This window comes from Salmo salar, chromosome 12 (assembly GCF_965601325.2).
Source record: "Salmo salar chromosome 12, fSalSal1, whole genome shotgun sequence".
Taxonomy (NCBI): Eukaryota; Metazoa; Chordata; class Actinopteri; order Salmoniformes; family Salmonidae; genus Salmo; species Salmo salar.
The window spans coordinates 25,606,916-25,620,149 of record NC_138302.1 but is presented as its reverse complement, the minus strand read 5'-3'; the positions used below and the strand labels follow the sequence as shown (position 1 = coordinate 25,620,149).

General features: G+C 44.8%; 1 protein-coding gene across 6 annotated transcripts in view; it reads right to left on the bottom strand.

Moving 5' to 3' along the window:
• Positions 1-13,234, bottom strand: part of LOC106589006 (RNA binding protein fox-1 homolog 2) — a 33,889-nt gene that overhangs the window by 15,005 nt on the left and 5,650 nt on the right. For 5 of the 6 annotated variants that reach the window (XR_014379665.1, XR_014379666.1, XM_082958776.1 and 2 more), the window contains exons 2-6: positions 11,156-11,206; positions 1,650-1,859; positions 1,355-1,516; positions 960-1,013; positions 682-774 (exon numbers count right to left, since the gene is read on the bottom strand). Coding sequence is in view for 4 of the 6 variants with exons in the window: in XM_082958776.1 (XP_082814902.1) it covers positions 682-774; positions 960-1,013; positions 1,355-1,516; positions 1,650-1,859; positions 11,156-11,206 (570 nt within the window). In the remaining 2 variants the exon portion in view is untranslated. Of the gene's footprint in view, positions 1-681; positions 775-959; positions 1,014-1,354; positions 1,517-1,649; positions 1,860-7,452; positions 7,936-11,155; positions 11,207-13,234 lie in introns of those variants that run through there. The other variant, XM_082958777.1, reaches the window with a different exon arrangement.

Below are 13,234 nucleotides of genomic sequence, written 5' to 3'. Positions count from 1 at the left end.
AGCACACAGGTATCTGAATGTAGGGTAAAGAAAAGGCGGCAATCTTTTATGACATCACATCACCTGACCGGTCTTCTGAAACACGATTGGTAGCCCATGCAAGAGAATCTCTCACAAACACAAGCAAGCATGGTTGTTTGTCAGAAGAAGAAAATAAGGAAGAGAGGAGAGGGAGACGTCCCCTCTAAAATAGTGAACACCAATAAAGCCCGGATTCTGATCGTGGAAGTGATGATGGATATAAAGAAGGGGTGCAGCAGAGAAAACAAGATACTCCCTCTCGCATGCTGTGTCATAAGCAGCGCCCAGAGGCACAGTGTGTAAAGGTTTCATGTGAAAACACTGTTCCCAGACCATTTTGTTGCCAAACCACCCAGCATGCTTTGCAATCCAGGCAGACCCATAAAGCTGAAGATCAAAACGTGCAAATGGCCAGTGCACGAAACAGGACATTATGTAAAACCCAAGACATTGTGCGCATCAATCTTTCTGTGAGGCACCACCGCACCATGCTGGAAGGGGGTTATTATAACACTAAACACAAACACACTCCCCGAAACCATTTGAGACAGTTCAACTGGAGATGGAGGAGCATACTAAGCCAACCGGACCTCATTTCACTGCTGAACATGGGACAAAGACGAAAAACAAAATGGCCACCGCTCTTGGAGGGTAAATTACCTCAACCTTGCGTCCTTCCACCAGAGTTCCGTGGAGAGCGGCTCTGGCCTTCTCAGCGTCCGCGCTCGTCTCAAACGTCACAAAGCCAAAACCCTAGAGAGGGAATGGGGTTTAGGATGGAAAGAGAAGGGGATGGAGAGAAAATGAGAGGGTTGGAATATAAGAGAAGGATAAGGGAGATGAAGAAATATGTGTAAGCTATGTCCATTCTGTGCAGAGTATTATGTAATGCCACTTAAAATGAACAGGTTTGGTATTTTGATGTGTACATGTCATACCTTCGATCCTCTCTCGTTGAATATGATCTCTACGTCGAGGATCTTTCCAAATTGCTGGTGAAAAAAGGAGGGGGCAGCGTCAATAAGCATGGCACTGCAAACTACTGCATTGAAAATGAAATACAGAAATTGAACACAAGGCGTCAGTATTGTACGCGACATATAAACAAGCACAAATCATGCTGTACTTTTTAATGATCAGTTCTATTCCTCTTAGTGCCTCTCTTAATTCTCTGCTCTTTTTCCTGCTCCATGTTAAGGAAGCTTTACTAAAACACTAATTTAAAAAGTCCTAAAATGGATGTAGCAATCACAGATTGCTCCTTTAAATCTCTAACTAATCTAAAATGTCAGGGTTGGGGATGGGGAAAAGGACAAAATTCCTGGTCTCGTACCCCAAACATCTGCCGGAGGTCAGGGTCTCTGAAGCGGAAGGGAATGTTGGAGACGTGGAGGCGTTTGGGGGTCCCCTTCTCTGAGTCGTCCCCTACGGACCCCCCGCCACCACCTCCTCCTGTACCCACCAACTGGGTATCAATCTGTGACGACACATCTGACTGATGTGAGAAAGAGAAAGAGAGAGCGAGAAAGAGAGAAAGTAGGGATTTAATAGACACTTACTCCCTCATTCACAGCGTGAAACAAACTCACTTGTAAAGTTTGTGCAAATAAAAACCCCAACAAACTCACGTGGGTCGTTAAGCTGTTTGGGACGCTTGTCGGGGTGTTAAGGCCTGCCTGTCCGGCCTCCACCGACCCCTGGATGGCCCCTGCGGCGTACAGACTGGCCCCGTACTCCAGGGCCAAGCCGTTCTGGGGGGGCGGAGGGGGAGGAGGGGGGAAGGCGGAGAAGGATGGGGGGACGAGACCCTCTTGACCACCTGCTGCATCCTGAGAGCCCTGAGGGTGGGTGGGAGGGAGAGGGAGAGAGGTGAGTGGTCTTAAGTAACTGGCTGGCTATACTCCACCGTATTCCTTTACCGACAGAGAGCCGGAGAGAGCCTGAGAGAGCATCGCTAGGGGTAAGACCACTTTCCCAAGAGGTTCAGTTTAAAAGGCTTACAGGCACGGATATTATATTTCCATCCCCCAGTGTGTGTGTGTGTGTGTGTACTGTTGTCCATTAAATATTCACTACAGGCCCATCTATTATTGAGGGGGTCAGCAGCTTCCACACAGAGAAGCAGCACAATGGATGGCGACGCCCACACACAGACACACACACACACACACACCTCAACACACTAACTCTGACACGCAAACGCCCACATGCCTAAACATTCTAAGGCTGACTGTTGGATAACGGCTGTGCTATAATCTAATGCCCACAACTACCCAAAATACTCTCATAAACACACACGCACGCACACACACCACAGTGCATTCCTGGCTTACAGGCAGAGGGGCATCGCTACCCTAAATGGAAATGGTGAGAGTGCTGAAAGAGATGACGGAGAGACAAGAGGAGGAGAGGAAAGGGGGATGGGATATGGAGAGGGAAAGGACATGAGAGGTGAAGACTGACAGAAAAGTCCTGCTACTAATCCATGAAATACTACATTCAACGTGTTTCATTCATTTACTATATCAGACTGCTAGAAACGGGTTTGGCTTAGATTGTTGACAACATATAACTATATATAGTCTCCAAATGTTTATTGAAAACAAATACATTTGCACAATGAGCTCCTGTTGTCTCTCAAATACATTGTTAGTTGTAGGTTAGCTAGCTAGCAAATGTTTTGCCATATTAGCATTCACATGAAATTAGTCAAAACAAGACATGATATCACAGCCGTGGTCCCATGTGGTTCAGTTAGTAGAGCATGGCGCTTGCAACGCCAGGGTTGTGGGTTCGATTCCCACGGGGGACCAGTACGAAAATGTATGCACTCACTACTGTAAGTCACTCTGGATAAGAGCGTCTGCTAAATGACTTCAATGTAAAATCAATAACAAGAAAACTATCAGAATGTCAGCTTCTTGTCATTGTTGCTAGCTAGCTGACTATTTTTGTGACGTTGTCTATAGATAATGACAAGCATCAGTGTATATAGCAATAATGGTGTGATATCTAAAACACAACATCTGTCTGTGTGTGTGTGTGTGTGTGTGTGTGTGATGGGGTGAAGCGTTTCCCTGCTGTGTGGTACAATACATCCAGAGTCCCTGAGGGAGTGTTAGGACAGAGTGTGTGTGTGTGTGTGTGCGCCATCTGTTTAAGCTCCTGACCTTTCTCTGCCTTGCACCTGTGACAAGCTGTGGACTGGGCCTAGGTCCTTTTGATTCTTTCAGAACAGAAAAATAAAGAAGAAAAAAAACAGGGCAACCCCCAAGCCCCTTTCCCAAGCCCCTTTCCCAAGCCCCTTTCCCACTGTACATGTTTCTAACCGTGGGTTGTTCTATGGAGACTTGGAAAAAGCCGTGAAGCTAAAATATTGGCAAATAACATCCCATTCTATTCCCTTGCTTTGTTTTTCAATTCTGCCAAACCGAAACAGAAAAATAGAGCAACCTTGAGCCTTCCATTTTAGCTGAACGACTGCATGACCTTTCAAAGAGAATATTAATGTTCCATTTTCCACACAGGCCGTCCACAGCCCTGATACTGCACACCATGGGTATCTCCCAAATGGAGCCCTGTTCCCTGTATAGTGCACTTCTTTTGACCAGAGCCCTGTGGGCATCAACTGGAATGGTCTCCTGGTCTGTCAGGATCGCCTTGTTATGTGATTTAGACTAAGTTGCTTTGTCATTCTCTCTGGATAAGAGCATCTGCTGAATACATACATAGATTGCGTAACGAAGAGAGGGATGGCTGAGAGAGGGATGGATGGATGGAGAAAGAGAGGGACGGAGAGAGGGAGAGATATTGTCACTCTGATGTGGGGTGTCCTGTAGACAGATATGTGTCACGCATCTTGTCAGCACACACTTGTAAACGCGTGTGTGTGTGTCCCTGGTTGTGTAAGCTTATGTCGTCAGTTCAGCGGAGCCTGTGATTCAGAGGCAGACGCTGCAGCGGACTTACTTTCGGGTCAGTTAGCACCGGCTAGCTAGTGTGTTTGAGGAGCCTGGCATGTTAGAAAATGCACTCCTCTGCCCTGTCTGACTGCAGCAGTGTCACTGTGTGCGAGTGCGCGCATGTGTAGATAACTGCAGCTAACCAGGCCAGATCTAGGCCTTTTGACATGAATAATGACTTTTCAGGGACCTCTTTGTCTAATGGGTGTATGGCATAAGTCTACAGCCTAATTCTAAACAACAGGAGTGTATGAAGAATGGGGTAGGTGGCATTCAATGGATACTACTGAACTGTAGATGATACAGTTCTGTTGTCAGTACATTAGAGACGGAACTTAACAGTATACAATTCAAAATACTATTTATTAAATTCTTGCCACGTTTACCAGCTATCTGTACATTCCTAACCTAAAGAACTGTAGAAGAAATCCTTCCCTTCCTTCCGCCCCCTCTCCCCATCACTCTCCTCCCTCCCACTCTCTCTCCTCCTGCTGCTGCTGTTCTCCCTGTCCTCCCCCTCAACTCCACCCTTCTTTTTTTTTAACGCTTCATTAAATCCAGACGGGACCCTTGCATCCACCCCCCCAGTCAACCTCGCTGCCAGGCAGCCTCATAGCAACAGAACATTAGCTCGCCCCGTAAACTCCTCCCACTCCACATCTCCTTACAGGGTAACATGTCTGCTTGTCATGAAGCCCCTCTCACTCCGCCCCCACATCCATTTCCTTGTAGGGTCTTATGCATGCTCCCGATTATCACGCGCACACCAGGTTCTCTGTCATCTCTCCTGTATTGTGTCTGGTATTAATGGTCTGTTGGGCTCCGGTGCAACTCTTTATGAAAGGTACACATTCAAGAGAGACATGGTTGACAATATCTGTCGGTCAATATTGCTTTACCGTACCGCTTGTCAACCATGCAACTACGCACGCAGACAAACAAACACACACACAGGTGAACACACAAACAGGAGTCTATTGACACTACATATGACGTTCCTCTTCTTCTAACACATTGTCATTGACCATGGAACTAGTTCGTCTTGTTCAGAAGACAGAGTGCTCAATACCAATCTGACTCTCACATGGCCAACGTGTTCATGTGTGTACATAAGCTAGTGCCTAGATGACCGTTGTACTGTCAATCACACTGTGCACCGAGCGGTTGGAGCGAGGCTTGTTGGGATTTCACATCCTGCCCTCCTTTGGAAAGTGCATCATTAGTTTTCAATAGGAAATCAGTTTAGCGCTGCCATAGAGTGGATACAAATGAACATTCAAAATGGACCTCAGCAAAAAAAAGACTTCCACGATCCCAATAGTAGAACTGTTTTTCTGTGTTAACTGGACCCATTAAATAATCCATTATTATTACATTTGAAGCATGGCTCAGGACATTGTGTATGCTTCATGCCCATGTGGGCCTGTGCAAAGTTGTTACACTTCACGCCTACCTCGATCAATGAATGATCGTCATAGCAACAACACTAATAGACCATTTTGAAGAAAGGGGGCAGAATCATAAATCACCGGTACTGTAGGCCTTTGAAGAATGTCAAGAGCTTTTGACCTCCATAGTTTAAGTGTGTGTGTGTGTGTGTGTGTGTGTGTGTGTGTGTGTGTGTGTGTGTGGGTGAGCCAGGTAGGCGTCTCTCCCATGCCTTAGGGCACACGCTTGGGTGGGGCTCTGCAAATATTTCTCCAACCCTCTCTCTTTCTCTCAGTGCTAGGCTATCCCTACTAGCACAAAGAGCTCTGTAGTAAAAGCACAACTTAAAACAGAAGCTATAATTTACTGTGCCAGTGCTTCTCCACAAACAAACAAAAATCCCCCTTTCAAGTGAATTGCAACTTTGGATCCACAGAACTGCAATGTCAGCGATTCAGCATTCTATTACGTCACGCAAAAAAAAACTAGCTTTATCTAGTGAGCTATCAATCTCACTGTCTAGATTATATGTCCACACCCATCTACCTCCCTTATCGATATATATTTCTCTATCAGTCCATCTGTGTATAATCTATCCTTTAGGAACAACTATGACTCCTATGGGCCTTCCTGCAAAGACAAAAGGTGGGCTGTCTGTCACCTTTAATTTCAATTTACATTCTCCTGTTTCCCCTCTCTCCGTCCCATCCCCCTCTTTCTGGGGCTCTTAAAGGAAAACATTGAGATAACAGCTGCTAGGGCCCCAGGGAGAGGCACAGGGAAAGGAGGTCAAACAGTAAAGGGAGCAGGATTCAAAAGGTACTGCTGAAAGAAGTGTACAGGCCAACGCATGAATGCAGGCAGAGCACTAACCAGGGTTGTCAGTCAGACACTGGTGGAACACACTGATGGGACCACTGAGTCACCCCTCAAATATAATGATATGACGATAGTCTGACACACACACGAGAGTCTCGACCTTCAACAGTGTGTGTGTGTGTGTGTGTGTGTGTGTGTGTGTGTGTGTGTGTCTCTCTCAGAGAGATAAGAGAGTGAGGGGGTATTGGTTGAGAAGAAAGAGAGCGCAAGACAGAGAGAGAAAGACAGAGAGACCGGCAGAGAGTGAGACAGAGCGAGAGAGAGACAACTGTTCTTGGGGCACCTGTCCCTTTCGCTCAGAGCATCGAGGGATACGTATACAGACAGCTGCAGAATTTCTTTACCCTCTTTTGCTCTCCTCCCCCCTATTCCCCCTCTCCTCCCCCCTATTCCCCCTCTCCTCCCCCCTATTCCCCCTCTCCTCCCCCCTATTCCCCCTCTCCTCCCCCCTATTCCCCCTCTCCTCCCCCCTATTCCCTCTCTCCTCCCCCCTATTCCCTCTCTCCTCCCCCTATTCCCTCTTTCCTCCCCCTATTCCCTCTCTCCTATACCCAAACATGTCTTGAGGCTTACTCAGATCCCGAGGACAGTGCAGGCTAGAGGCCTGTACTTACATGGTCATCTTATTCTCCCACACGTACACATCCCTTTCCCTGTTCTCCAGAATTGTAGGAACAAATATTCCCGTCCATATGTGCTGCATATAAACATAAATGCTACGAAGCATGAATTGAGAAACCAGAGTACAAATGTAGCCAGTGAACGTATCTGTTAGCACTAGAGGCCAGGGCAAGAGAACAGATGCCATGACAATACGGTACTGCAAAGCTCACACAGCATATTATAATACAGATTCTAACTTCAAAGGCTCCATCTCTGTCCCTCTCCTAGTGCAGCGCAGTATTCCAGTGTTGATTTCCTATTTACCGACGCGTCTGACTGATGATTGGGTGGAAAGCCATGCATGAAATGGCCTCACTAGCACACCGCTCAAGTAAAAGGGGTCAAACACAACGCTTGGCATTTGCGCTGAATTAAGAATCGCTGCTGCTAAAGAACAGACAAACCTAGTTTATGTAATTGAATTGTTGTTCCTTTAAAAATAACAACCGAAACACAGTAGAATAATCCTTGCAGAGGGGATTTCAAGATAGGAACTCACCGACATCACGGAAGGATAGTACAGTCCCATCATCGTATTTGTGCAAAAACTTGAAATGTCCGTTTATCCTCCCTCTCCTTTCCTCCTCTCTATCCGAGTACGTGTCCTCTCTCCAGCTCACTCTCCCGTCTATCTGTCGCTCTTCACAGATTCAAAATCTCCCTCCTCTTCCCTCGCTTGCTCCGTATACCATGCCAATCCCCCCTCCCCACCTCCTCCGCTCTCTCTGTCCCTGTCACGCTCCCTCGTTCACTTTTTTCCTCTCTATTGTGCTTTCCCTCAAACCCCAGCCTTCGGTTTCTCTGTCGTACCGTTGCCTGTTCACTGCTTATCCCCCTCTCTCTCCCTCACCCAGATAGCCTGATGCTCCCCAGCCACACTTCCTCCTCCCCTCCCTTTACGCCGCCTCCTTTCCCTTGCTGTCACACCTGCAAACTTTCCCCTCCCCTACTTCTCTCTCTCCCTCCGTGTCGCAGTATCTCCCTCCCCCCTGTTCTCTTTCTCTCCATGTAGGTGAGTTAAACTGGGGCTGCTCGCACCACTGGGAGACTACAGAGTGAGCGAAAGAGCTTTGTTTCCCTCCTTCCTGTTTTTCTCACACTCTCTCTTCGTCTCCTGCGTGACACTCTAGGCTCTTCCATTGGAAAGTCTTTGATCACCTCGTCTCATGCTGTCAGTGACAGTTTAGCAGCTCTACCCCAGGGAGCTTTGTGAGCGACTTCTCATCGTCTCATGTTTTTAACCTCTTCAGGCCAACATCCCCTTACGATACCGCCGTGGTCCAAATGGCTTTTTCCTCTATACGGCTTCCTTGAGCAAGAGTCATTTAAGAATGGACAAATTCTAAGTATTTTCACTTAAAAGATACCATGCCATTGCTTTCCTTTAGCTGTCATTCCACACTACACAGAGGTATACAGTAAGTGGACATGAGGACAGTCTGTATTCTTCTATTTGGCCGCAGAAAAACAACCAAGGATATAGAGATGTATAGATAGTGGAATGGGAATATCCATTCTAGTAATTCTAATTCCATGCATACATTGTCAACCATGTAAAATGTTCATGATGAATGATGTTACACGGCATCCGTAGCACGAGGGAGCGAGGGATAAAGAGAGAGGGATGAGGGGATTATGGAAAGAGCATGGAGGATGAATGGAGGATGATCTGAGGATTAACAACACCAACTAAACCACCTAATAACACAATCAGCCTCTAAACACACCCAGGTAAACACACTGGACATACGGTACACACACATTTATGAGGTAGGCCCCTATGTATTGTTTTTAAATGTCATACGGGCTGTGTTGACTGCAGGGCACACACACAAACAGTTTGTATCTCAGATAGTTGTGTTTCCACTAGGATTTATTTCAGCAGCGGTGACAAATAATTTATATCTGGTTCAAGTTTACATTGAAAAAGACCCCGAAAATTATTTCTAAATAAAAGAATTATACATACATACAGTTGAAGTCGGAAGTTTACATACACTTAGGTTGGAGTAATTAAAACTCGTTTTTCAACCACTCCATAAATTTCTTGTTAACAAACTATAGTTTTGGCAAGTCAGCTAGGACATCTACTTTGTGCATGACAAGTAATTTTTCCAACAATTGTTTACAGACAGATTATTTCACTTATAATTCACTGTATCACAATTCAGAGGTTTACATACACTAAGTTGACTGTGCCTTTAAACAGCTTGGAAAATTCCAGAAAATGATGTCATGGCTTTAGAAGCTTCTGATAGGCTAATTTACATCATTTGAGTCAATTGGAGGTGTACCTGTGGATGTATTTCAAGGCCTACCTTCAAACTCTGTGCCACTTTGCTTGACATCATGGGAAAATCAAAAGAAAACAGCCAAGACCCCAGAAAAAAAAACTCCACAAGTCTGGTTCATCCTTGGGAGCAATTTCCAAATGCCTGAAGGTACCACGTTCATCTGTACAAACAATAGTATGCAAGTATTAACACCATGGGACCACACAGCCATCATACCGCTCAGGAAGGAGACGCGTTCTGTCTCCTGGAGACGAACGCGCTTTGGTGCGAAAAGTGCAAATCAATCCCAGAACAGCAAAGGACCTTGTGAAGATGCTGGAGGAAACAGGTCCAAAAGTATCTATATCCACAGTAAAATGAGTCCTATATCGACATAACCTGAAATGCCGCTCAGCAAGGAAGAAGCCACTGCTCCAAAATCACCATAAAAAAAGCCAGACTAAGGTTCGCAACTGCACGTGGGGACAAATATCGTACTTTTTGGAGAAATGTTCTCTGGTCTGATGAAACAAAAATAGAACTGTTTGGCCATAGTGACCATCGTTATGTTTGGAGGAAAAAGGGGGAGGCTTGCAACCCGAAGAACACTATCCCAACCGTGAAGCACGGGGGTGGCAGCATCATGTTGTGGGGGTGTTTTTCTGCAGGAGGGACTGGTGCACTTCACAAAATAGATGGCATCATGAGGAAGAAAAATGTAGTGGATATATTGAAGCAACATCTCAAGACATCAGTCAGGAAGTTAATCTTGGTCGCAAATGCGTCTTCCAAATGGACAATGACCCCAAGCATACTTCCAAAGTTGTGGCAAAATGGCTTAAGGACAACAAAGTCAAGGTATTGGAGTGGCCACCACAAAGCCCTGACCTCAATCCTATAGAAAATTTGTGGGCAGAACTGAAAAAGCACGTGGGAGAAAGGTTTGTAGGCCTCCTGACTCAGTTACACCCGCTCTGTCAGGAGGAATGGGCCAAAATTCACCAAACTTATTGTGGGAAGCTTGTGGAAGGCTACCTGAAACATTTGACCCAAGTTAAACAATTTAAAAGGCAATGCTACCAAATACTCATTGAGTGTATGTAAACTTCTGATCCACTGGGAATGTGATGAAAGAAATAAAAGCTGAAATAAATCACTCTACTATTATTCTGACATTTCACATTCTTAAAATAAAGTGGTGATCCTAACTGACCTAAGATGGAATTTACACTAGGATTAAATGTCAGGAATTGTGAAAAACTGAGTTTAAATGTATTTGGCTAAGGTGTATGTAAACTTCCGACTTCAACTGTGTGTGTGTGTGTATATATATATATATATATATATATATATATATATATATATATATATTGTGAGTATATAGGCAAAACGCTGTAGTATATACTCAAAACAAACTCTGTTTTAGAATAGTGAGGGAGAAATTGAAGCTACTGGCAGGATAGCTTTACTACATCATCCATGCCGTATCTATGCGCTTATCTTGATATTGAATTGAAATTCCTACCATATTTTTTGGCTATCCTAGGGCAAACAGGAAATAAAAATAAACCTAGAGAGCAACCATAGACCTAATGTAAAGCCATATTAACAAAGAGTAAACTTATATAGAGAAGGTTATTCAGAAGGGGTTGGGTTATGTGTGGAAGAAACATTTCAGTTGAATGCTTTCAGTTGTACAACTGACGAGGTATCCCCCTTTCCCTTATGTGAAGTTGTCAGACTCCCAATCAGAAATGATCTGAATCCACATCACCACCTTGTGGCTTGAAGAGCTTAGAAAATAACTTCAATATGTCGTTGCCCATATATGGAAGAAGACAATGGAGGACATAAGATAATGAAAATATATCATACAATATGCAAATGTCTCACATGTATACAATTATGTTAAGGAGACAGTAGTCTTACCTGACTGTGGGTTGGGTATCCATGGTAACCAAGGGTCAGGGGGTCATTGTTCTGAAAGAGAAGAGAGCAGACATTTAAAAACAAGAAAAATGTATTTAGTTTGTCTCGCCGAAAACACAAAGGTCACCAATTACTATCATTTTTTACATCAAAGTTTGACCCGTTTTTTTTTGTGTGTCCGTTTTAAGTTGTACAAGCTTCACTCCTTTATTCTCTCTTTCCAGCATAATCATCTCGCCCTCCTCACCAGTATATTCCATGTTCCAGTTAATTGATGCATTAATGGCCACACTAATCAAATTAATTCTGCCTGTGCCTCACACACTCCTCTAGCTAGCTCCTCCACTCAATGTCCTGGTGTCCTCTTCCTCTCTCTTCTCACGCCAGTGGAGCTATTGTGTGTTAGTTAGGAGAGATAAGAGGACAGGGAGAGAGAGAGAGAAAGAACGAGGGAGGAGGAGAAAAAGAGAGACTCACCGTAGCGCTTAAATCAGAAATAGGTCACAAGTGTCATGGAGTATACTGCCTCCCTCACATCATCTGCCCTGATGCAACCCACTGTCAGATTCCTCTCATTTATTTGCTCCGTTATAATTGGTGGGGGTGGTGTTGCAAGAGAAAGAGAGAAAATGGAAAGAGAGAGATGTAGGCTAGCTACCAAATATTTGGTGAGTAATTGCCTAGTGTCCTCATTAAGCTCTCCTCTTCCCCCATTGTGCTATCAGTTAATGTTAGGTTACCCGATGTTAATTAAGCTGCGACTGTCTGTTATAAAACATACACTTTTAACGCACTTTATTCACACGCATAACACCATGTACTGGCATTTTTGGAATGTGTTCTATCAAAATACGGCATGAGTTGGTTTTCCAGCAATTACTATACGCTCGGTTTGAGGGGAATAAAATACATAGGCATAGCTGTGTATCGCTACATCAAAACCATCTCTCTTTTCTGTTTTCCTCCTCCCTCCATCCATCCCTCCCCCTCATCTCCCTTTCATCTGGAACCAATGTCCCTCGCCTGTGTTGTCCCCGGAGGGAACACTTTGCTCCGCGCGCATCACAGCTTGAGCTCTCACAATGAGCGCTGTAGCCATCTACCTCAAGCCACAGGCGCTGTTACACAAACACTCCATCACAATACTTTTTATGGAACTCAAAAGTAGGAAGTAGAGAGAAGAGTTGCTATGCTCGTTCACTGCCGTTTGAGTAAGTGTCCTGGAGAGCCAAAAATGTACTTAGCGAGAACAGACTTTTGAGGCAACCGTAAATTATTAATTGCCTTTTAGAAGCCTGACTAACATGAATAAAGTATAAACATCTATTTGAAATAGAGGGTAAATTCGCTAAACTGTGTTGTAGTCATGAAGGCAGACACGCAATAATACTAGTCAAATCCAGTCACATTTTTTTAAGGGGCACCGCGAAATGGGATAATTATGTTGAAAGATCTATGGGGGAAGGGCCGGGGCGAGACGGTAAAAACACATCTGGAATAAATATTTCTGGAATAGCAAAAAAAAAAAAAAAGGAGGGCGATCGAGGAGAAAGAAGGGATGAAAAGGAGGGAGGAGTGGAAAGTGAGGGAGGAACCCGGGCTAGACGAATAGAGAGAGAAATAGGAAAGGGGTAAAAAAAAAAAAAATGTCCAAAGAAGACGAGGACTCCGTCCCAAATAGCACTCTATTCCCTACAAAGTGCATATGGCCCTGGTCAGAGTAGTGCACTATGTAGGGTGCCATTTGGGATGCAAACAAGGACAAAGACAGTAAGTCATACATAAGCAGAGTCATGAGCTTAATTTCCTTAAGGAGGAGGGGGGAGGAGGAAAGAGGAGAGAGGAGAGGAGGGAAGAGGAGAGTACAGGAGGGAAGAGGAGAGTGGAGGGGGAGGGGAAAGGAGAGCTGTCTGAACAGAACATGTCCACTCAGACAAACACTAATACACAAACATATACGCACACTCTCTCACATTCAGACATGCGCATACGCACGTGCTCTCTGGATAACAGCTTTGCTATAATCTAAAAGCACACAACCACCCAAAATACTCTCATAAATACACACACACACACCAG